The sequence below is a fragment of the Lynx rufus genome, unplaced genomic scaffold, assembly GCF_022079265.1.
Source record: "Lynx rufus isolate CCGP_SWC_20201006 ecotype Redwood Valley unplaced genomic scaffold, mLynRuf1.p SCAF_24, whole genome shotgun sequence".
In the NCBI taxonomy this organism is placed as follows: domain Eukaryota; kingdom Metazoa; phylum Chordata; class Mammalia; order Carnivora; family Felidae; genus Lynx; species Lynx rufus.
Window position 1 is genome coordinate 12,857,133 of NW_025814839.1, and position 24,669 is coordinate 12,881,801.

At 56.0% G+C, this 24,669-nt stretch overlaps 1 protein-coding gene across 1 annotated transcript; it reads right to left on the reverse strand.

Moving 5' to 3' along the window:
• Positions 1-356: 356 nt before the first annotated feature.
• Positions 357-23,442, reverse strand: FOXN4 (forkhead box N4). The gene is made up of 9 exons (XM_047087970.1): positions 23,172-23,442; positions 9,336-9,484; positions 7,275-7,399; positions 7,059-7,169; positions 6,601-6,728; positions 5,875-5,971; positions 4,431-4,638; positions 1,675-2,067; positions 357-616 (listed from the first exon to the last, which is right to left on the reverse strand). The coding sequence occupies exons 1-9, from the start codon at positions 23,294-23,296 to the stop codon at positions 357-359; spliced, it is 1,596 nt and encodes a 531-aa protein (XP_046943926.1). The 5' UTR covers positions 23,297-23,442.
• Positions 23,443-24,669: the final 1,227 nt, after the last annotated feature.

Here is a 24,669-nt window from a genome sequence, read left to right on the forward strand (position 1 = left end):
TCCTGGCCTCAAGGCCTGTCCTCTGGAGGCTGAGGTGGAGGCTTAATCCCAGAAGAATAAATTAAAGGGCCTCCCTGCCGGGGTGTTTCCATGGCGGTCCCACCCCAGAGGGGACTGCGGGTCGTTTCGGGAGCCCAGCGGGGATGCAGGCTGGATAAATCTCGTTCTCAGGTGTCAGGAGGTCAGGGAGGCTGCAATGCCCGTCCGTTGTCCTCTGCCCTTCTGACTCGAGGTGGCCCCAAAGCCCTCCTGTGGAGGTGCGAGAGGGCCCGGGGTGCTGACGGAGACGTAAGAGGCCTTGCGTCCAGGAACCCCAAGCCCGGGGTTCCGGGTGCCGGGGCAGGTGAGGCGTCACCTCAAAGCAGGGCGATGGGCTTGTTCCCTGGGCTGCCCAGGTACTGGGAGGACGAGGTTGTGGCCGACGCGGCCACGCTGTCTGGGGTCGAGTACGCAGCATACAGGCCCGTCACCTGCAGGTCTGGGAAGGACTGGTCGCTGCCGCCGGAGACGGGGGTCAGGCCCGAGACCCCCAGCTCACAGCCGAGGGGGGAGTCTCCGAAGGCCCCCAGCGTGTCCAGGCTGAAGCCCCCATCCTTCATCTCCTCCCAGAGGTTCCCTTTCAAAGACAAAAGCGGTTGGGTGAGCTGGCTTCGCGTCAAACAGACCCGAGTTCAAATCCTATGTTAAGGAAGGGGCAAAGGCCGTGTCTGGGGTTCAAAGTCGGGTACTGCAGGGGAGCATGGAGACACCAAGTTCGTTCTAGCCGCCCCTTCCCTTCCCACTGGGCATCCCCGGGAACGTCACTTCTGTCTCGGAGCCTCAGGCTCCTTGGAATAAAATGGAGACAATCGCCCCCGCCCCCCCACTCCTCCTCCCCTCGGGGGCTTAAACGGGGGGCTGTGTGGGAAGCACTTACCCTCACTAAGGGGTCCCACTGTGGCAAGGTCAGGGGACAGAACAGCACAACACAGTTTACAACACAGTTTGACTACATGATAATCTCGGGGGACAGGCAGGAGGCGGCGAGGTCCGGATACACCCAGTTCACAGCTGTACGTGACTCGCTCGCTTGCTAACTAACAAACTGCCAGCCGGTCCGTTTCCCTCTCTAGACACCGAACTCCTTGAGGGCAGAGGAGTTCTCGGCCATTGGCTGGCACACGGTCGTGAACGGATGAGTCACAAGGCACCTCCCTCGTTCGTTCGGTCATCCGCTCAGCTCCTGTGTACCAGGGACGACTGTGTGGCAGGCAGTGGGGGCCAGAGTGTGACCCGGCATGAGGTTGGCACGTGCGAGTGGAAGCAGTTACTGAGGAAAAGTTGGGGGTCGGATGGACCTGGGTTGAAATCCCGGCTGGGCCACCGGCGAGCCAGGGGACCTCACTCCTCTGCCTCAGTTTCCTCACTGGCAGGATGGGGACGTGAAATGGCAGTGGCCCCCCAGGGCCGATGCAGAGTGACATGGGGGTGATGGCTATGACGCGTTTGGCACGAGGCCTGGTATACAGTAAGCGCTCACTAAGTGCTGGCTGTACTTCACCGTCATTAGGCGGTTGGGGAGTGCTTGTTGAAGGAATGAGCGGAGGTGGAAATGCAGACAGACCTCCTCTCTCTTGCCCTCCCCCATCTTCCTGGCCCTCCGCCCCCCCCCCCCCCCCACTCCTCCGGCCTCACCCTGCAGAGCGAAGTCCATGATGCTGGGGTCCAGGGCATCCACCTCAGGGTTCATGTCGGTGCTGATGTTGATGAAGTCCACGGGCGCCCTTCCCATGGCGGGGTGGGGGAGGGGGCTGGGGCTCAGTTCCGGCAGGGCGTGCAGCGGTGGGGTCTGGGCCGGGGCGGGAGAGTCTGGGGCGAGATGTGCCTGGGGCTGGACCTGGTGGTGCAGGGGGCCGGACTGCAGGGACAGGGTCATCAGTGGCTGGGGCGGAAGCTGGGAGACAGCCAGGCATCCATGGGCCATGGCCACCGTGGTGGCATGAGTCAGCACGGGGCCCTCGGGGTCTCCCAGTTTGCCAGGGCGTCTGCAGCTCTCCGGTCGGTCCGAGATCAGCTTGTCCAGCTCCTCTGCAGGCAAGTGGGAGAGGTCACTCAGCAGCCACCCTGCAGTTCCCAGGCCCCAGTGGTACACCATGCGCGTGACCGTTAGCCAACCCCTTGGACCCTCTGAACCTCAGTCTCTTCATCTAGGAGATGGCATCATACGCTCTGCACAGTGTTGTTGGGGAAACGTCATGAAATCACAGTGTAGGGTCTTTGAGGAATGAGAAGGGCCTCGGATAATAACATGAGTTCCTCTCATTGGGACAGTGCAGTAACCCTAGGACCTCGCCCGGAGCTCCTAACGCCCTGCAAGAGGAGGTCAGGCGGAGGTTACAAATTCACGACATGGGGACAAAATGCATCAGCATCCAAGGGGCCCTAGCCACTCCCTGCTGCTCAAGAGACATTAAGAAGTGTTGCTGTGAGTTAAAGCCGGATCCTCCTTGATGGCCTTGGATACGAACAAGACCATGACTGTGGAATTACTTTTGGTTGCTGGCTCGTGTCTCCTGGACTGTAACACCAGTTCGAGACTGGACCGCTAGGGTCCCGGGATCGATTTAGGTTACACTCACTTTAGAGGACGCTTCCAACCTGGGTCTTACTCTAAACGTGTCAGGGCTGGCCTCAGGTCTCAAGCCAGACTCCTGGGCTCTCTGAGCGGTGGGCATCACATGGTACTCATTCCACTGAGGGCCTCTGGACCCTGCTATGGTCCCCTTTTCCTCTCTTTATTGAATTATTCGTGTCTGAGTTATACTCCTGTCCTCCTTCATATGCAAACACCAGGCATGCCAATCCCCATGGAGTCAGGCCACATATTCCTAAGGCTGGGTGGGACTGGCCTTTCATTGCACATTCTCCCCTCCCCTTCACATCTCTTAATTAAAAAAAAAAAAAAAAAAAAAACATGCCATATTTTTTTCTCATAAGCAAAGAGGTTCACGAACAGGGTAGATTTGGAAAATACAGAAACGTGAAGAATATAAAAATTACCAGTGGTCTCTTCATTCACAGTAAAGAGTTTGGTATATTTCTTCTAGTCTGTGTGTGTGTGTGTGTGTGTGTCCACATAAGTACATATACGCACATATGAGTGGATATACACACATATATAAATGTATATGTTCATGTAACATCACATATGCATTTTAAAATATGATGAGGCTGTGTGCTATTGCTTCATAACCTGTCTTTTTTTCACCTGTTGTGTTGGAAGTATTTCTTTCCATTCCAAAAATATTTTTCTCTCTAGTCCTTGCATGGTATGACATTGTGTCTATTTAACTAATCCCCTCTTGTAGGATGTCTAGATTGCTTTCAATTTTTTACCATTAGAAATAATTTTGTGATGAATCACGTTGTGTGTAAGCCTTTTGTTGACATCTCTGATCTCCTCAGCACACGTGGCCAGAAGTGATCGGATCAAGGGGGTGCCTGGGTGGCTGAGTCAGTTAAGCGATGCTTGGTTTCAGCTCAGGTCACGCTCTCACGGTTTGTGAGTTCGAGCCCCGCGTCGGGCTCCACACTGAGCGTGAAGCCTACTTGGGATTCTCTCTCTCCCTCTCTCTCTCTCTCTGCCCCTCCCCCACTCGCTCTCCCTGTCTCTCTCTCTCAAAATAAATAAATAAACTTAAAAAAATAATAACTGCTGCAAACAATGAGGTACAGTTTGCAGGGTTTTGTTCTATTACTGTGTCCCGGAAAAGTTTCACTTAGGTTCCCATCAGTTAGACACGGAGGTGCCTGTTTCTCCACATCCTAGCCCACACTGGGTGTTATTACTTTCTTATTTTATCATTTTATGTTTTTTAATATGTAAAAAAGTCTTTTTAACGTTTATTTCTGAGCGAGAGAGACAGACAGACACAGAGCGTGATGAGGGAGGGACAGAGAGAGAGGGAGACACAGAATCCGAAGCAGGCTCCAGGCTCTGAGCCGCCAGCCCAAGAGCCCGACCCGGGGCTTGAACCCACGAACCACAAGATCATGCCCTGAGCCCAAGTCGGACGCTTAACCGACCGAGCCACCCAGGCGCCCCTATTATTTTATGGTTTTAAAACTCAGTGCCGATGTGGTAGGAGAAGTACGAAAGCGACATCATCCAGTGGTTGTCTCGTCTGGTGTTTCTCTGGGAGAAACTAGGGGTTGCTGAGGGGAGACTGAACAGCTTTTCCCAGGCCTGTGACCAGGGCTCTGAGCTGAGCAGTCACAGGGGAGGGGGGGGAGGGAGGGGAGGCATAGTTCACAGGCGGGAAGTTCACCAGAGGCCCGTGTGCCACCCCCCCCCCCCCCCCCCCCCCCCCCCCCGCCGTCGGGGCCGAGACTTGGTGCCGGCCAGGCAGGACGCAGGCAGAGCCGGGCCGGGCGGTGCGTGTGGGCCTCACCGGGGTTGGCCATGCTCCGGTGGATGGCGGCAAGGTCCTTCCTCTTCCACTTGTACATCTCCTCCTCCATCTTGTCGATGCGGGCCAGGTTCAGGGCCCACAGGCAGCCCTTCCTCGAGGAGCCACTCATCTTGTTCTCCACCTTCTCAAAGCACTTGTTCAGGGACAGGTTGTGCCGCACCGAGTTCTTCCAGCCGTCGGGAGCTGTCTGTGGGGAGAGACGGACGCGCAGGAGACCCCCTCAGAGACCTCCCTATGAGCTCTTCCTCTCCAGGGGCCTCTCAAAGGCGAGCCTAGAGGGGCAGGCGCGGCAGGGGCGGGGCAAAACAACACTCCGACACCCGCCTTGAGTTGGGAAGACGAGAGAGAGCAGTAGGGACTGGGGCAAACTGGAGGGCCCGTGCCCTGTTAAAGGGGCAGGTGCAGTTTGGCTCCAGCCGACAGTTACTACTTGAGAACCGGCCCGGGGATGCCGAATTTTCCGTCCTTTCTCTCCCGCTCGGCGAGCAAGCCGATGCGAATACACGGATAACTGGCCGAGTGTATTCAATGCCAGACAGTTTTCAGCGCTCATACTTGATTGTGAGGTAAGCAGATACGACAGCGCACCTCATGGCCTCTTCCCCTCCTGCACACACTACCGTGCGCGGCATTTTCTGTGGAGGGCACGGTCCGAGTCGGGGACCTCACAGCTTGGTACCGACCCTCTGACCACCGGCGCCCGAGTTTGCTTGGATGCCAGCAAAACTAACGTTCCTAGTGGCCAACCATGTGCCAGGAGCTGCCAGGCCCTTTACACGCAGAGTCCTCGCCTACCTTGGCAGAGGGGTATTATCCTCCCCATCTTACGGATGAGAAAACCGAGGCTCAGCGAGGCAAAAGCTCTTGCCAAGCCTGTGTTCTGCATCAGTATGTTTTTGAAATTGTTCACTTTTTCAGAGGGAGGGGAAGAGAGCACGTGAGCCGGGAGAAGGAGGGAAGGGGGGGGGAGAGAGAGAGAGAGAGAGAGAGAGAGAGAGGGAGAGAGAGACCTAAGCAGGCTCCACGCTGAGCACAGAGCCCGACGTGGGGCTTGATCCCATGACCCTGGGATCATGACCTGAGTTGAAATCAAGACACTCAAGTGACTGAGCCACCCAGGTGCCCCTGCATCCGTATGTTGAACCGAGTCGGTGCTGAGTAACTAGCTTAGCCCCTCTTCCCGCTGCCCCCCTCCCCTGCTGCCGCGGGTGCCTGGTGAACTTGTTCCCTCGTTAGAGCCCAGCTCAGATGCCCCCTTTCCCTTCTGGATTTCTTTGCCCCTGACTGTGTGAACGGTGCCTGTGGACACAACCGGGGGCCTAAAAGGGCGACCCGGTGTGGCCCCGGGGCCAGGTCCTGGGTTCTGGCAGTACGAGAGGCCGGGGCGGCTCCAGCACCCCCAGGCCAGGCTGGGGCCCCTCACCTTGAAGTAGGGAAAGTGCTCCTTCATGAAGGTGTAGATCTCGCTCACAGGCAGGCTGCCTGTCTTACTGTTCTTCAAGGCCATGGCAATCAGACAGCTGGAGGCACAGGGTGGAGAAGGCGGGGGTGACGGTGGCTCGGGCTGACGGCCCCAGGTCTCCTCGGCCAGGAAGCCTGCCCTGCTTGACCCCAGCGGTACCAGGCCCTACACGCTCCAACGGCGTTAGCTCTGGCACCTTTCCACGGCCCTACGTTTTCCCCACCTCCCGCCCTTCTCCTTGACCCTGAGCTCGGACACTGGTACCAATCTGAGGAAGTGCTTTTCCTCTCTTTATTCCTTCTCCATAATTCATGCCTACGGGCCTTTAGACTTTAACCAGGCTTGCTTACTCCCCCGCCCCAGCCGTATCCAAATCTTGTGAGGTACACAGTCCTCTTGTTTCGATGGCTTTTTACACCAGAGGAAACTGAGGCTCAGAGAGGCCAAGCCACTTCCCCAAGGCCACACAGTTTATGAGCGACAGAGTCGGGAGTGGGTGCTCAGCCCTGGGGGCTGACTGGACACACGACGGGCCTTCCTCGAGCAGGTCCCACCTGGGGGTTCCCCACTCCCCCCCCAAACTCCCCCTTGCAAGTCTGAGCCATCGCACCACATCTAGCTGTCTGGGACAGCCTCGCCCCTCTCCTCCCCGAGCCCCCCGTGGCCCCAGCCCGTCCCGGACCTCACCTGTATGAGTAGATGGGCTTGGGGTAGTGCTTGGGGTGCAGTTCCCGAGACGAATGCACAGCCATGCGGGGCTGGGGGTAGGGAGGCCGTGCTCCAAACGGGGAGCCGTACAGGCCCATAGGGGGGCGCTTCTCACGGGCGTGGCAGGGAAGGGTGGCAGAGAGAAAAGGTGAGAGAGAGCATAAGCCACTCACAGGACGCCCCCCAGCCCCGACCCCGGGCTCCCTTTTCAGGAGATGCTGTTTAGCAAGATGTCAGGTCTATGGCCCCGGGAGATAATCCTGTCCCTGCCCCGCGCAGCGGTTTTAGGGGACTGAATGAAGGACTCCATGACACGCACACGGGGAATGTTATGCCCATGTTGCAGGGGAGTAAACTGAGGCTCAGAGAGCTCCCTGGCCAGCCCAAGGCAGGGGTGTGTGTCTCCGAGTCCAGGGGCCCCCGCCAGCCCCCGGTACCTGCTGGGTGCCTGGGGGCAGCGATAACTGCGTTTGGGAGGCGGGCGAGTACAGCTGTGGCTGGTCCTGCAGGCTGGAAGAGGGCTGGCCCCCCCCAGGGATCTGGTTCATCTGCAGAGGCCGCAAGAGGGGGGACAGAGGTCAGGGTGAGGGTGGGGCACCCCAGCCCCGGAGGACCCCCCGCTCTAGCTCCCCGACCCACGTGGTGGCGCTTACGTTGGCTCCGTGACTGGCTATGGGGCCCAGGCCTAGCATGCCTGGGGGGACCATGCCAGCCGGGCCGTGGAGCAGTGGACCTGGGGTGGCTCCCACATGCAGGCTGGCTGCCCTGGCCAAGGCACCTGCAAAAGGGAAGCACAGAGATGCCGCTGGGCCGGAGGAGTGGGTCAGAGCAGCTCAGTCCCCGGGCACCTCCAGAGAATGGAGCCGTCCCCCACCCAGGTGCACAGCAGGTGCTTGGCAAACCACTGCCCGGGAGCGTGGGAGTGACCAGTGGGCTCCTACCAGCTGTGTGACCTTGGGCCAGCCTCAGTGTCCCCATCTGTACAGCGGCACTACCGAGATTACCTACGTATGAAGTTGTCAGGAGGTTGTGCTCATTACATTGCTCGGCACATAAGCTCTCGATAAATACGAGCGGACAATTAACGATGATGACGTCATGAACATCTTGGCTCTCGTCCATCGTGAAGCTAAAGCATCAACTCATTATGTTCATCTCTCTCCTCAAAAACGTGCCTCCACCCCCCAGTCCTCTAGGCTTAGCTCTAAATGCCTCTGTGCCTCGTCTCCCCTTTGCTGACTCCTGCTCTTACGCCAAGGATTAGCTCAGATTAGCATGGCTAATCTATCACAGATGCTCACTGTACCATTCTGACTTGGGGCTACGTTCCAGGTGAAACAAAGTTGACCTGCAAGATGATCCTGCCCGGGGGGCCTCCTCTTCCAGGAAGCTCTCCTCTGAGTCCTGGCCGCCACCCCCTGGGCTCATGCCCTTGTGCCTGTGATCTGTCCGCCTTGCCCTCTCTCTGACCAGGCCCTCAGCTCCTCCCTGACAACTAGGACCACATCTTATATGACCCAGTGCTCCAAACCCCTGGCACGGAGACAGGGACACAGGAGGCGTGCGGCAACACGGTGGAGAGGGGAGGGTTCCCGCTCGTGTGCCACACAGCCCCGACTGTGCGTGCAAGGAGCTTTCGGCGTCACGTGTCCGCGTCGCCCCGCGAGGGCAGTGCGGCTGTCCTTTTGTCGCAGAGGAGGACACAGGTCAGAGGGGGAGGGTGCTTGCCCGAGGTCATACAGCTGGAAGTTCTCGATCGGGGCTTGGCCAACCACGGCCAGCCAGCCGAACCCAGCCTACAGCATGTTTTTGTAAACACAGTTTTACTGGCCCGCGACTACATCCCTTCGTTTACGTATTGTCTAGGGCTGGGTTTGTGCCACAGTGACAAAGTTGAGCATCTCAACGGAGACCGTATGGCCCACAGAGTCTAAAATATTTACTCCTTGACCCTTTATGTTAAAAGTTTGCTGACCCCTGCTATACATGTTTTGGCCAAGAACAGTTTGTTCAACGAAAGAAATAATCCTAGACACGAATTTCTCAACTGTCGGTCCTTTTAACGTACTGTGATGATGGTTTTCCTTGATTGTTGGTCTCTAGTGCTTTCTGGGTCTCTAAATATTTAGTCCACTTGCTATGACTGCGACTGGCTGCCATTTATTGAGCACCTACTGTGTGCCAGGACCTTCGGCACTTTGCACGTATGACCTCTTTGGCGATCAGGTTCAGGAGGCTTTTGTAAACGGCCAGGGAGCAAATATTTGAGGCTTTGCCAGCCATATAGCTTCTGTCTTCTGTTTTGTTTGTTTTTGTTTTTTACCATCCTTGAGAAATGTAAAACCATTCTGAACACGAAGGCAATTAAAAAAAAAAAAAAAAAAAGCAAACAGGCTGCAGGTTGCCGGCTGCATCTGGCCCGCGGGCCACAGTTTGCTAACTGCTTTAGACCTTCAAGACATATCGGGGTCGGGGTAGGGCTGTCTTTGTTCTTCACCGACACCTTAGCTCACACAGGGCCTGATGCACAGTGGTGAGCAAATGAATGAACCACATCCCTCTGAGGAAGGCATGATTAGTCGCATTTTACAGATGGAGAAACAAAGGCCCAGACACGGAAAGAGATCTGGCCACAGACATACGGCGGCGGGTGGGTGGCCGCCCCTCCCCTGCACCACCCTCATGCCCCGCCCCCACCTCACCCCTGAGCCTACCTGGATGTGGGTGGGGTGCACTGGGGCCACCCAGGTCCACGCGGCCACTCGCCATCTGCTGCAGCCGCGGCACGTCCACAGCTGTGAGCCATGACAGCGACTGCAGGTCCCCGGGAAGGTCGTCCTCACCGGTGGTGGTGGCCAGGAGCCTGCAGGGAGGGGCAGGAGCTCGGGCGGGGCGGGGAGCTCAGGCCAGCTCTTGGGGGGGCCCCCCCACCTCTGGAATCGCCCCCTTAGCCCCTCACCTCCCCCAGCTTCCCTAACCTGCCCGTCCCCGGGGCTGGACATGGGGACCCAGGATCCTCCCGCTTTGGCGGCCAGGACCACACATCCTCAAATCATTCGTTCCTTCATTTACCCACTTAACACATCTCACGTTAGCCCCTCCCCCCAGAATGATAAACGCTCATGTTTGTTGAGCACTTACTCTGTGCCCGGCACCGTATCAAGCCCTTCGCAGGCAGAAACCCGTTTAAATCTCTGGGTCACCTCATGAGGTAGTATTATTATGATTCCCATTGTATGGGTGGGGAAACTGAGTCACGGGGCTCGGTGCTCAACAAGCACAGTCCTTTTCGATCCCGCTCGATCCCCACAGTAGCCCTGAGAGGTAGGATATGCCCACATCCCCCCCCTTTTACAGATGGGGAAACTGAGGCTCAGAGCCCCGAGTCACTGGCCCAAAGCCATGTGTAACAGGAAGCGGGGGGTCTGGAAACCAGGCAGCACAGCCTGAAGGCTGCGGAGCTCTTCACCGTGACCCCAGGAAGCCCCTGGAGCCTCCACTTGGGACGCAGGCCCACCACCCCTCAACAGATGTGCGAGCAAAACCATCAGTCTCTACGGGAAGGAAGAGGCTGCCCACTGAGGATGGCAGGCAGGTACCCCGATGTGGGGTAACCATGACCCCCAGCACCCACGACGTCATGCTTGCCACACGGCTCCAAGATGCCCCACGGGAGCATCCCGTCCACGTCGTAACGTGGCTGCAAACTGCCCAGGGGCTTTCTGGTTTGCAGCCCAGAGGCCCGCGGTCCAAATTCTAAGCTCCACGTTTCAAGCAGGAGTGTGTCGGGGCTTCATGGAAAGGGGAAGAGAGAAAAAACAATACAGCCTCTGGCTTTGTCCTGTCCTGCATGTGACAGGGGACCCACGGTGGACCTCGGCTTCTGTCACCTGCAGGCCACCGCAGCTAGCGTCCCCTCTCCTCTGCCTTGGTGTCTCAGCCTCTCTTCCCCCTCCTTCCCACCTCACCCGCTCTCTCTCTCTCTCTCTCCCCCCTTGTTTTAGGGCCACAATTAGCGTTGCCATGGCCACAACTGCTCGGTTGTCGCCGGGCCTCGGCCCTCAGCCCACCAAGCTGGCATCAGGTGACCGCCCGGCTACCCCAGCGATTGGCTGCCTTGTAGGAAAACAGGGCCTGGAAACGATTTGAAAACCCGGCCGGCCCTGTCAGCAGCAGCAGTTGGCCTGGCTTCTGTCCCCCCCGGCGGCCCATTGTGCGACAAACGACTGTTGCCCCCGTGGCACGTGGCCCCCATTGTCCCGGGGTCTCCCTGCAATTGTTTTTGTAGCCCCTTCCCACCCCCGGCTGCCACTCCTTCAGCCTGCTCGTAACTCATCTGGCGAGTGACAGCCGCGGCCCAGGCCTGGGCGATGCCATCTGTCCCCTCGGGCCCGTGGAGACCATGGGGTAAGGCCGAAGGGCAGGGCCCGCTGTTGGGGACGTCTGGCTGGTCCCCACCCACCCCTCTGCACCCCACGACTGGCCCACCTCCCAGAGGCTGGTGGTGTGAACCCTGCTCCTGCTCTGTTACCTGCTGTAGCTCCCTACTGCCCACGTGGCCCCGTCTGGCGCTGGGGCAGCAGGGAGGGATGGGTAGAGGTGAGCCACTGCCGGCAGGTTTCTCAAGGCGGGGCCCTACCAGAGTCCCCGGGATGGTGGTGGGGGGCTTGCAAACGAACCGGCTTCTTGCGTGCCACCAGTGAGCAAAGTCTCTGGCAGCAGGTGACCCAGAGTGGTTAGTTCCCAGAGTGGTTAAGAGCCTGGGCTCTGGGTTCTAATCACCTGTGTGCCCAGGGCCACTGACTTAACCTCTCTGAGCCTCAGTTTCCATCTGTAAAATAGGGTTAACAACACTTCCCGTCTCATAGGGCGTCGTGAGGATTAAGTGTGTAAAGCCCTTGGAACGGTGTCTGACTTAGCTGTCATTATTAATACCAATATTAACGTCAAAAGTCACATTAGCTAGGTTCCCAGAGGACTAGAAGTACATCGAAGCTTTGGACTCTGGTCTCGCGGACCTGCCTCTGTTGCTGTTTCCACTAGCGGCTCCCATTTATTGAGCACTTCCTGTATGCCAGACCCTGGGCTCCACGCTATCCCCATTTTACAGAGAGAGAAACTGAGACCCTCAGCAGTCCCTTAACTGTCCTGAGCCTGTTTCCCCATAACGCGAGGATCCCGGAAGGGTATCGATGTAGCTGAGCCCATAGAGGGGCCGAGTAAATGGTGCTATTCTGGTTGTAATTTATGTGGTTTTCTTCCCTGCCATTTGGGTGTCCCACCTGGCTCCCCATTCCTTCGGCATCATCCCTACTGGGGCCACCCAGTGTCCGCTTTGCCCCCGGGACACCCAGGCACCGTCGCACCTGCGCGTCTTTGCATTATAGCCATTCCCCCCTGCCGGGAATGCCCCCTTTAGCTTTTCCTCCCCCCACCCGAACGGTGCCCATCCCTGCGGGCTCACTCCAAACTGCCTTCTGACGGCCAAAGTCCCTCCAGACATCATCTGACCCCACCCCTCATTTTACCCATGGGGACACTGAGGTTGGGAGAGAAGAAGCCGTTTTCTCCCGATTCGGAGTCCTGAAAAAGACCAGGGCTAGGGCTCCCGGCTCCCAGGGGGCAGGGGGGCGCTCATTCCAGCCCAGGAGTGTGGCTTCTCCTCCGGGAAGTCTTTGCCATCCAGACCCCAAGCTCGGGGACCCCTCCGCCTCCTGACGGCTCCCTACGCCTTGCCAGGGCCCGTGAGTCTGTACGGCCATCTCTCCACCCCTGCCCTGCCTGCTGGACCACCGAGGGCTGGCCCTGAGCCCTGTATCACCCGGTGTCCCTGCACACAGCGGTGCTACTTCAGTGCCTGCTTGGCTGGTCGAAGTAAGCTGACCCCAGGTCACCGACACAAAGAATGGTGTGACAATGGCCGCGGTGTCCGGAACTTTTGGTGCTCACTGAGCCATCCTCCGCCTCCCTGAGCCCTTGCAACCCCTCCAGGACAGGGACGGGGAGTAGGCGGCCCCACTTTACAGATGGAGAAGCTGAGGCCAGACCAGGACTCGAACCCAGGTCTGTCTGCGCCAGTCTGAGACTGTATTTGTGGTACAACGGGCCGAGAATTAGATGTGACCTGGGGGTGATGCACCCCGCCCCCACGATCCTGGGGCTTTCAAGTGGGGGCTGCGTACACAGCATTGCCCAGGAGTTGGTTGAAATGCAGGGTTCAAGACCTAGCCCGGAGCCTGGGGTCCCCCCCTCCTTGAGCTGTGGTGCCCAGGAGACTGTATTTTAGCACCTCCCAGAAAAGCTCTGGGGGAAGGACAGCCCCAAGGTGGTGAAACAGGGTCTTGGGCACAGTGTAAGCTTGGACTAGATGAATCCCTGTGACTTCTGGCCCCTGGGCCTCTGTTTTCTCCTCTGGAAAATGGGAGAATAACAGTCCATATCTCCCTGGGTTGTGTTGAGGATCACACTAGCCAGTGCATATTCAGCTTCCGACACAGGCCTGGTCCCCATTCTCCCTTCGTGGGGGGTTGCTGCTCATCCCGGGGGTCGGTGGCCAGGCCCTGCTCCCCCTGCTGGGTCTCTCTCTTGCCCAGGCCAAAATGTCTGTGTCAGTGTGCCTGGCACCGGCCAGGCTGGTCTCCTGCAGCGGATGTGGATGCCCAGAGGCTCTGTGCCGGGGATCCGCTGGCCCCGAAGCCTGGCTCGCTTTCTGCTGTCTCATCAGCCGGCATTCGGGCCCCTCTTCGCTGTGGATCACGGGAAGAGTGCGGCGCTCTAGGGCCTAAATGGGGAGTGTCTCGTCCCCACTGCCCAGCCTGGGTCCTCAACCATCTCTGTCCCCTTCTCCTCCACCCTTCCTCTGCTCCCTGCCCAGAGGCCCATCGGCCCAGCCCTCTCTCCACGGTGGCTTAGTGAAGCGTCCCTATGACCTGTCCCTCGTCAATGCGTAGAGTTCCATGCGAGGACCCGGGCTGAGTCCACTGCTGGGTTAGGTGGCCCCCGGAGAACCTGATGCTGCAGCAGGGAACCTTGAACCCCCTGAGGGAGCAGCTGTACCCCAGAGCCCAGTATGGGGCCAGGCACATAGTATGTGCTCACTAAGTCCTCACAGATTGGACAAATGAGCAAACAGACCCAGCTTTCCAGATGCCCCACTCCCTGCTGTCCAAAGGGCCGGGAGGGGATAAAAGGCCCAGCTTAACTTTATTTAATTTTATAAAAGCCTGTGGACACAGCTTGGGGTGGGTGAGTCCCCACTGTGTGCCCAAGCCGGTCAGGCAGGTATTGTTATCATTACCACCTTCCCATTTACCAGATGGGGACACGGAGGCCAGGGAGAAACAGGCCTGTCTAGGGTCCCCCAGCAAGAGACTGGGCTGGTTACAGTCCCACTGTCCTTTCTCCCTGCCCTACAAGGAACGGTTGAAGAAATGGGCTCTGTGGATCCTAGATATTTCTAGCACTGTGCTATCCAATAGGAAGCCGCACGTGGCTTTTATTTAAAAAAAATTTGTTTTAACATTTATTTATTTTTGAGAGACAAGAGTGAGACAAAGTGAGAGTGGGGGAGGGGCGGAGACAGAGGGAGACACAGGACAGGAAGCGGGCTCCAGGCTCCGAGCTGTCAGCCCAGAGCCCGACGTGGGGCTCGAACCCACAGGCTGTGAGATCACGACCTGAGCCGAAGTCGGACGCTCAACCGACTGAGCCCCCCAGGCGCCCCGCGCACGTGGCTATTTAAATTTAAATTCATTAAAATTAAAATTATAGACTCAGTTTCTTTATCACACCAGCCACATTTCAAGTGCTCAATGGCCACACATGGCCAGTGCCTGCCGTACTGGACAGCACAAAATTGGAACGTTTCTATCACCACAGAAAGTTCTACCAGGTGGTGGTGGTCTGGAACAGTCTTTTCGATCATTATGGAAAAAATCTCTGGTGTGTCTATATTGCCTTAAAATTGGAAATTTGATTGAGGTTTGGAAATTTCAGGAGCTGATTGCATGGAATCTGGAGTTTTAGTATGTCCCATTACAAAAAACTCCCCACTTCACCTCCCACCAGCGAGGAAGTGACAGGGAACGGCTCTGTAAAAATGGGAGCCTTGTACTAAGGTGGCTCACAAAGTAGTAAGCTCCCCGTCCTGGGAGCATTCAAGCAGGGGTCAAGGGATGATGGGGGTCAGGCTCCTATTAGATGGATGAGCCCAAGCAGCCTCCAAGTTCCCTTTGATGCAAAGAAGCTATGACTCATGGGAACAGTCTGCAGGTAAAACACTCTGGTCACATTTCCACAGTTCTATCATCTGGGGCAAGTGAGTCTCCCTCTCCGGGCCTCAGTTTCCCCAGCCACAAAGCAACGGCGGCAGAGTAGAGGTTCCCTTAGAGTCCTACGTGCGCTTGCGCTCTAGGAAGGCAAACTAGACCGTGGTTAGGAGCAGGCATGAACCCCAACACGGGTGGACCAGGGCCTAAAGATTCCTGCCTGTGTGACGGTCACCTGCTCTGGGGCTCAGTGTATAAACCGGGAATAATAATGGCATCTACTCTAAAGTGATGGTCAAGAATATGATGGGGCACCTGGGTGACTCAGCCGGTTAAGTGTCTGGCTTTGGCTCAGGTCACGATCTCGCGGTTTGTGGGTTCGAGCCCCGCGTCGGGCTCTGTGGGGACAGCTCAGAGCCTGGAGCCTGCAGCCTGCTTGGGATTCTGTGTCTCCCTCTCTCTCTGCCCCTCCCTGCTTGTGCTCTGTCTTGATCTCTCAAAAATAAACAAACATTTAAAAAAAAAAAAAAAGAAGGAAAGAAAGACCTGCCTGGCACCCCAGAGTCCCCTTCTGAATTCAGTAGCTCACCATCAGCTCTCCACCCCACACGGGGACACATCCGTCTTTTCCTTACTAACACACACACCTTGTGGGTGTCATCACCCCTGTTCACAGATGGGAGAGGTGAGGGCGAGCCAGGAGAATTTATCTCAGCAGCTTCTGGCCAATGGCCTCAGGTACCCGCCCCAGCACCTTTCCCCGGGGCCTCTATTTGCCCATCTGGAACACAATGGGGTTGAGCCCTTTCCATCTTGGTGGGGCTGCCCCTGGGACACACGCAGCCTGCCGGGCCACTCGGGGTGGGGGGACCGCAGAGGTGGGCGGCCCACCTCTGCCAGGAAGCGGGAGGATGCTGAAGGGGGCGGAGCCTGGTGAGGAGCAAGGTGGTACCCTGGGGAAACCGACCTCAGAATACTCGGTCGTCAGTGGAATAATCCGGCCAACATCTTCCAAGTGCCTACTACGTGCTTATCATTTTACCTGCCTCATCTGTGTGCCCTGGTGAGTTTGCTCATCACAATTCCCGAGTCCTCTGCAATGACACATTCCGGGCCCCTCCCAGCTAGGGAACCCGAGTCAGGCCTGTCCCCCGCGACCCCCCATTGCTTTCTCTCGGGCATTTCCAGGTAGTGGTTCCAAGTGTCGGCTCTACGGTCATCCAGGCCTGGGTTTGAATCCCACCCGGCCCCTTTATAGCTGTGAGACTGGTCTGCGGTAGTCTGCCTCTCTGGGCCTCAGTTGGCTCCTGTATACGGCTTAGTGCCTGTACCCACCTCGCAGGGTGTTTGTTGTAAGGACTGAGGCGGCCATGAGGGTGGGGCGCCCAGTCCACCCACATGCATGGCATGGTGCGGTTCGCGTCATTACGAACATCTTCTAAAGAGCGTGCAGCCAACACTCAGTAAACATAGGTATTTCCTCAACTCCTACTTGCCAGGCTGTGGGGCAAGCACAGAACCGCCCCTCTGCCCGAGGAGAGAACTTTCTAGTTGACTTAGGAACGCACAGAATGGAGGAGCGGTCCCATAGTGTGCCACCTCCCCGCCAGCCCTCTCCGGTCTGTACCTCCCTCGGTGCTCGACAGCCTGTGGGATGAAGGCTCCTTAGCAAACCCATTTCGCAGATGGGATAGCTGAGGCTCAGAGAGGGGAAGCGATAGCCCTCGGCCTCACAGCTTGTACGCAAAGGAGCTGGGGCTTGAACCACCACCCCGCAGCCTCTTTACTTGGTCTCTGTGCCAGTTTGGCTGAAATACATCAAGCTGTGGGCGGGAAGGGTAAATCATCGTCATCATTTTTAGAAGGATCTGCTGGGTGCCTCCATAGTGACAGGGTCCCTGGTCAGGGGACCCTGTGGTGGCCCTGGGCAAAGCGACACACCACTGGAGTCCCTGGCTGCCATCCTAAGTGACCAGGGGACCAACCTGATGACAGGAATTAACAGTGTCCTTAATTAATCAGCCATGTTGCTGGAGGGACAGAGATGAGCCAGGAGGGCAAGGCACTGCAGGGGGTGAGCCCAGGGACACCTGGATTCCAGTCCTGGCTCTACTCCTAATAGAGGTCCTTGTGCAGGTGACTCGGTGCCTTTGAGTCTCTGTTAGCTCATGTGCAGAACAGAGGTGTTCTTGGTTCAGGGTAAACCACAGGAAGTGTGTGGAACAGTGTGTGGCTTGACTGCTAGACAACTATTTGTGGAGTAGATGGATTTAACACCCAGCAGTCAGAGTGACCTTTTGGAAGGCACATCAGAACCTGGCACTGTCCTTAAAACCCATTAGGGGAGTAAGGCTCCAGCTCCCCACTATGATCTGGCCCTGGCTGCCTCCCACCCCTCCCCTCATGCCTTCTTCTCCTCCGCTCTAGTGAACCTGTCGAACTTTGAGTTCCTCAAGCATTTTAAGTTCTCTTTGCACCTGCTGTTCCCTCCGGCTGGAATGCTGTTCCATGCACTCATTCATGGCTGGCTCTTTCTCATGCTTCTGGTCTCAGCCTAAATCTTCCCTCCTCTGAGAGATTCTCCCTGGCTACCCACACCCCTAGTGGTCCTTCCTGTGTGTGTCTGCAGAACATTTAGCATTTTTTAAGGAGGTATTCACTTTATACGTTTCCAGTCATTCCACTCTAGGAGGGCCAGGGCTGGGAGACCCTCTATTTTGTTCAGCCACTGGCACAGGGCCTGGCACTCTGTGGACATTTATCACATCCTTGCTGGAGTAGGAAAGGGTAGAAGGGTACCCCAGCCCAGCCCAGGTAGAAGGAATCCACTTGTGGCCAAAATCCCACTCCAAGCCCTTTGTAGCTATGTGACCTTGGGCAAATCACTTTACCTGCCCTGTGCCTCAATTTTCCCATCTATAAAATGGAATCATCATCATAACCTCCCCCCCCCCACAGAGGGCAGCTGTGAGGATAAGATCAGATGATGTGTACGATGGGGCCCGGCACCCAACAGATGCTTAGACCCCGTTCCTTCTTTCTTCCCCATTGCGTTCTCTCCTCTTGCCTTTTGCATGGTCACTAGGAGGAGACCCCACAGCACGTATTGCCTCTGGGGAGTCAGATCACCATCCCAGCGGAGCAGAGGCGCATCCAGCCCCGGGACGTCACTTCCTCTCTGATTACAAGGAGGTTTTTACCTGCCTTCTGGAGATGTGGTTTAGTAGGCAGCTCTTAACATTACCACAAACTGTTCCTGTTTCCAATCCAACCCTTTACACAAAACGGATTAAGCATTTCACGGCGGTATTTATTTAGCTAACACATCTTTTGTAACATCTTTTGTAACCGTTCACAGGAAAAAGAAAATCAAATGCAGTTGAGCAAGCTAGGGGATTCCCAACTGGGCCAAGAGTGAGCGTAATAGGACATGATTTGATTAGGAAGCTGGAAAAGGGAATCTCTCCTTGCTAGAACTTGGCTGGAACTTGGCAGGGGTGGGGTGGGGGGGCGTGTGTGTGTATGTCTTTGTGCGCGCGCACACGCGTTTCTAGGGGTGAACCCAGGAAGGCTGGACCCCAGAAAGGCTACCTCTCTTTCCCTTGCCTGTTAGGTAGCTGGAGGAGTTGTTCTGGCCACCTCGAGGGAGGAAGGGTGTAAGGATGTTGGGAGCGTCACCGCCCCTGACAGATGGAGCCCCCAGCCTCCCCCCTGCAAGGAGGTTACAACTGATGGGTGGAGCCACACTGATATGGGAGTTAAACCATCCCCACACGCAGCTCAGCGGGGGGCTTAAGAGGAAAGGCAGGTGGCCTCTGTCCACCCTGGTCCACACTGCGGGACTCTGTCGTCACTTAAGCACAAAGCCTCTCTACATTTCCATGGACATACTGTTTCTCAAGTGATAGTTACCCATCCATCCATCTACCTGATGAATATTTATGATCGATCGTGTGCCCAGCACTGTGATGAAAACACCACTGTCCAAGGAAAGGAAGGGCTTTGCCCATTTCTTAGAGGAGGAACTGAGAGTCTGGCATCAGAATCTGTAAGGAGAGCCACAGAGCCGCATGGCTGTGGAAGGTAAACGTCCAAGGAGCCAGAAGTCAGCCTTCTTCCTCTGGGCCTCAGTTTCCCGATCTGTAAAAGGAGGTGGTTGGACCTGACCTCTAGAATAAGTTCCAAACGTGGGGACAGGTAATTGAAATCTGCTGCCCTGGGGGCGCCTGGGTGGCTGCCAGTTAAGCATCTGGCTCTTGATTTCAGCCCAGATCATGGTCTCATAGTCCGTGAGTTCAAGCCCCGCAGCGGGCCCCCGCTGACAGTGCAGAACCTGCTTGGGATTCTCTTTCCCTCTCTCTCTCTCCCTGCCCGCACCTACATGCATTCTCTCTCTCTCTCTCTCTCTCAAAATAAATAAACTTCAACAACAACAAAACAACGCTGTTCTGCCCCTTCCTGAACGTATGCCTCTGGACAAGATGCTGGGCCTCAGTCTCCTTGTCTGTAAACTGGGATCATGCCAGCACCTATTCCATGGTTGTTACCATGGAGATAAAATGGGGTTGGTGCACTTGCTAAGGAGCTCCGCAGCTTTCTGGCACACAGTAGGTGCTTAGTAACTCGAATTATCCCGCAGAACCTCGAAGGGAGCACTTCCCTCCCAGCTTTGAACCAAAGGGAAACCGGCTAACCCATGTCGAACCCACGTGGGACGTGAGCTGTTGGTGCTGTCCACAGGGTCACGGCTGCCCCTGGCCCTGGCCCCCAGGCCCCAGCGTCTCAGGCGGGGAAGGCTGCTGCCATTTGCTGTCGAGGCCCAGCCACGGACTCTCCCCCGACCGCTCCTTGGGGACAGGACGGCCTCCAGCTGCTGTCCCCTGCCCCCGCTCCCTCCCTCTCTGCACACAGCCATTGAAAGTTAACGGCCAAGGCGGCCCTTGGGGATGGAGGGCTGCGTGGAGGGCTGCCTGGGGGCTGGAACCAGGCTGGACCAGCAGCCTGAGTGGTCCTTGGAGCCACTCCCTGGAGAAGGGAGAGGGGGAATGAGAAGCCCATAAACTTCTCCAAGGCTATTATTCAGGGAGAAAAATGGGAGTGGTTGGAAGGGGCCAGGGAGTCTACTCCGCGATCATAAAACCCCCCCTCCCTGAGAAAGCACTCTATCCCAGGCCTGGCCCAACACCTTTTCTAGACAGAAAGTGCCGGATACTCCCAATGACCTGTGAATTGGGCTCTCCCTTTGCTCCGTTCCACAGATGAAGAAACTGAGGCACAGAGACGGACAGTGACTTGTCTGGGGTCACACAGTGGCGAGGTGGCAAAGCAACTTATTGTGTTCCAGCACTTGAGGGGTACGGGGTGGGGCGGGAGGGTAGTGGTCGTGGCGCCCTCTGGGTGGGACAGCCTCAGGTTCGAGTGGTACTTTGGCCACGACTAGCTGTGTCATCATGCAAAGCCATTTAATCAGATTGAGCCTTGGTTTCCTTATCTGCCAGATGGGCACAGGAGTGCCACATTCACAGGATGGCTTCGGCACAGGGAAGGCAGGCAGTAAAGGGTTAAGAAACCATCAGCTGCTATTATTATTATTCCTATTGCTGTTGTCACCATTATTATTTTTCTGCCCTCAGGGACATGGTAGCTGTTTAACACAAGAAAGCCCCAAACCCGTGCAAATATAAGGCAGGACACTCAGGCCACTCATCCTGTGCTGAGGCAAGACTGTTTCTCTTAGCTCCACTGCCTCGCCCCTGCCAGCTGGTCAGGGAACTGGGTAGGCATTGACACCCCCCCTCCACACACACACACACACACACACACACACCAGTAAGCTTACTGCCTGCTCTGCCCTATTTCTGGAGAGGGACAGCTTGCTCAGTACCCCAGACAGTTTGGGAGCTGGGCTGGCCAAGACCCCAAGGCTTGGAGCTGGTGGGAGCCCCGACTGGGGAGTACTGGAAATCTGGGTCCAGGGAACCCCCTCATCCACCCTGTTCCTCCAGGGCCCCCACACGAAGGCCCTCCAGAGACCCCAACTGTTGCAGAAACTTAACACTTGTTAATGGAACTAAGTAGTAAGAACCGGCAAATGCTGGTTCTGTGTCTCTTGCTCCATAAAATATACTCAGTCCTTTTAGCAGCGACTGCGCCCTAATCGTGCTCATGGGAAAGGTTAGGAGACTCAAATCACGTGACATGTCCAAAGCTGGACTTTGAACTTGGCACGTCTGACTCCAGAGCAGCTGCTCTGAACACCTGATTCCTGGGGCACCTGGGTGGCTCAGTCGGTTAAGCGCCTGACTTCAGCTCAGGTCATGATCTCGCAGTTCGTGAGTTCGAGCCCCGCGTTGGGCTCTGTGCTGACAGCTCAGAGCCTGGAGCCTGCTTCGGATTCTGGGTCTCCCTCTTTCTCTCTGCTACTCCCCTGCTCGTGCTCTGTCTCTGTCTCTCTCTCTCAAAATTAAACAAACATTAAAAAAAAAAGTTTAAACACCTGATTCCCTAACTCTGATGCTTTTATGGGGTGCTTTAGGCTACAGTAAGAATCAATGGTTCTGAGCTTTTCCAGCTGGTCCAGGGGAAGGACCTGTTTTCCCATGGGCTTCCAGCGGGGGGGACAGAGGGAGATTCACCCCGATGCACTGAGTGCCTGCTGGGTGACAGACACTTCCATAGATATTACATTTAAAACCCGTAGCTTTTATTATCCCTGCTACAGACACAGACAAATGAAGGTGTAGAAATGAAATCGCCCAGAATCATACAATTGGCAAGTGGCAGAGTCAGAAATTGTTGCTTCATCTTCATAATAACTCCATGCAGTGGGTACTATTTCTATCCCCATTTTATGAACGAGGAAACTGAGGCTCAGGAATCAACCGGGATTATAGAGGATTTCAGGGCCCAAGCTCCTAACACCCTTATGCTGCCCCCACTACACCTGCCATTATTTAAACCCTTTCAGGGCTGGAAGGAAGCCCAGAGGTCCTTGGTGGTGGGTTCTTGGTTAAAGATTTCACTTAATGTCTCCAAGCCTCAGTTTCCTCATCTGTGCAATGGGGGCTCATCACAGCAACTTCCCAAGCTGGGCACACAGTAGGTGCTCTCAGATTGCCTCATGCCTAGCATACATGTGGTCCCAGATCTGCACACAGCAAGATCTCAGCAAACATCTCTTTGCATTTGCGTCTTCGTTCGGATCTCAGAAGGCAGCCTCCAGGCCCACAGCCCTTAGGAAGCAAACCTCGCTCTAATTGGGGGCTGTCGTCTGCCCCAGAAGGCATTGCTGGTGAGTTGTAGTGGCCCCAGGAGGCCAGACAGCCCCTGGGTAAACAGGTCTGATCCGAGGTGACAGCCTGCTCTTCCCAGGCCAGCCCCTGTCCTGTCCCCACTCCATAATCTGGGCTGTGCCCCCTCAACCCATGGACACGATGCCTGCCTTGACAGGTGGGGCACTGGGAACCAAGTCAGGCCTCCTGGCCTCAGGCGAGAGAGGCTGGGAGGGAACTCCAGCTCATTCCTTTTTTCTCCTCCTCCCTCCCTTGGCTGTGTGACCTTCTTGGCCCCTTCTCCCTTCTTGGCCTCAGTTTCCCCAACCGTAAAAGAAAGGGGCTGGACTAGTCGAACCCCGAGAGGCCGTTCTAGCTCTGAGGCTTGAAGAGAAAAAAACGGGCAAAGGACTCTGAGGAGCTCCCCCGACCCGTGTATATCTCGCTTCATCCTGTCTCAAGAAACAACTTATTTTGGCCTCAGCTCCATCAAATTTATTCTTCAAATACACTCAAGAGCGTCATTTAACTGATAAGGAAATGAGGTCCAGAGGTCCAGAGAGGTCAAGGGCCTTGCTGAAAGTCACACAGTCAGGCTAGGAATTCAGGAGTTCCCGCTCCCAACTTCTGCAGCATCCAAGGAGTGTGGCCGCCAATTCCTCCCCCACACCCCAAAGCTTTGGGGGGACATTTCCTGGAGCCAATCTTAGGACACTGTAAGGGAAGCAGTAACTGCCACTGTCATCTTAACATTCACCAGGATGCCCAGTCTGTCACCCAGGAGGGGACCTCTCTTGGAGGAGACAAAAGACTGGCCTTTGAGTGGTCCCCGTTGCCCCAGGCCACAAGCCCAGACACCCTCAGAGAGGCCAACTTTGAAATTGAGATCTTCCGGCTGTCTTGCAAAACCGCAAAATTTAAGGTAACAATAGTTCTTGCGCAGACACAATAAGCAGCACATAAATGCGTTAAACAATTTAAAAAAATGGTTTGTTTTTGCTGAAGCCCTCACCTGTACTCCTGTGGAGAGGGGTGATGACTTTGCCCTGAGTTTTGCAGAATTCCTGACATCATAGATGAGATGTCACTTTCTATCATCTCCTTGGGGAAAAGACAAGCAGAAAACAAAGCTCCCATCAGTGATGGTGTGGACAGGGCAGAACCCCAGTTTTCCCACAGTTCAGAAGGATGAAGCTCAACCAACCAGCAGAACACTTGAAAGAAAGAAAGAAAAAGAGAGAAAGAAAGAAAGAATAAAGTACTAGAAGATTTCTGGGCATCATAGGTCACTTTCCCAGGGCAGTTCTACAGAGTTTCAGAAGCAAATGAAGAGAATGGAATGAAATTCCAGGTTCTTTCGAATTAATGGGGGAAGGGCAGAGGAAGGCACTAGAATCCAAATGTCAAGTCGTGGAAAATGTGGACTTGCAAAATAGGAATCAGAAAAACCTGAATCCCTTCCAAGCCTCTTTTCAACCGCAGCTCAGTTACTTTATTGTTCAGTTATTTATTTATTTATTTTTTTTAAACAAAAAAGGTAAATAAAAAAGGACAGCTTGACGTGTCATGTATGTTTCTCTGGGAGGGCCAAATTCCCACTTGCAAAGGGGAATAATCCCTGCAGGGCTCCCGCCCTGGAAATACCTTCAGAAATGCCACATGCCCTGGCTGGAAAACCAATCCAACCTCCCACCCCACCCCACCCCCCACCACCATCCACACACAGTCTTTAAAAAAAAAAAAAATCAAGAAACAAAAACACAAAATTTGCCGAAGTTTCCCAAACTTCAACCTTGAAACAAACACAGAAACCCACCCAAGAATCTCAGTTCCGCCCCAAAAGTCATTCAGGGATTCCCGGGAAGGAGAAAAGGGGAGAAGAGAGAGGTGGCCCCCACGGCCCCTGCGCCCGGGGCTCCACCCTGGAAATGCAATGCAAGGCAGCAAAGCCGACCCCGCAAGGCGGTACCTGGAGCCGATCCTCGTCTGGCCGCCGCTGCAGGCGCTCTTGGGGCGGGCGGGGGTTCCGGAGGGGGGCTCCCTCGCGCTCGCCCCTCGCGTTCAGCAATTTGGCCGCCGTCGCGGCTCGAACCGTTTTTAAATTTCCCTCTCTGGAGCTGTCCAGCTCAGAGCATGCGCAGTAGCCGTGCAGGGGGCTTTTTCCCCAAGGGTCAGTTACAGGGCAGGGTCAAGGGGACTGCAGCGAGTGTTTCCCAGCAGCCGCCAGCCTTGCACGCCCCGGGGCTCTAGGTGGGGTGGGGTGGGGCGGGGCGCACCCCTCTTCAAACTTTGCCAGCAGTGGCCGCAACTGCATGCCGGCGAGCATGCGTTGAGGAGCAGTGGGAGGGCGATTTAGACCAAAAGAATTAAGTTGCAAAAGGATGCCGGGTGCATTAAAACTTGCATCCCGTCACTTCCCCGGGGGGAGAAGGCGGTGGGTGGGAGGAGAGCTCGGCGGCAAACTCCCCTTTCCCCCTAAGCCGGGACGGGCCTTGAGGCCGCCCGGCGAG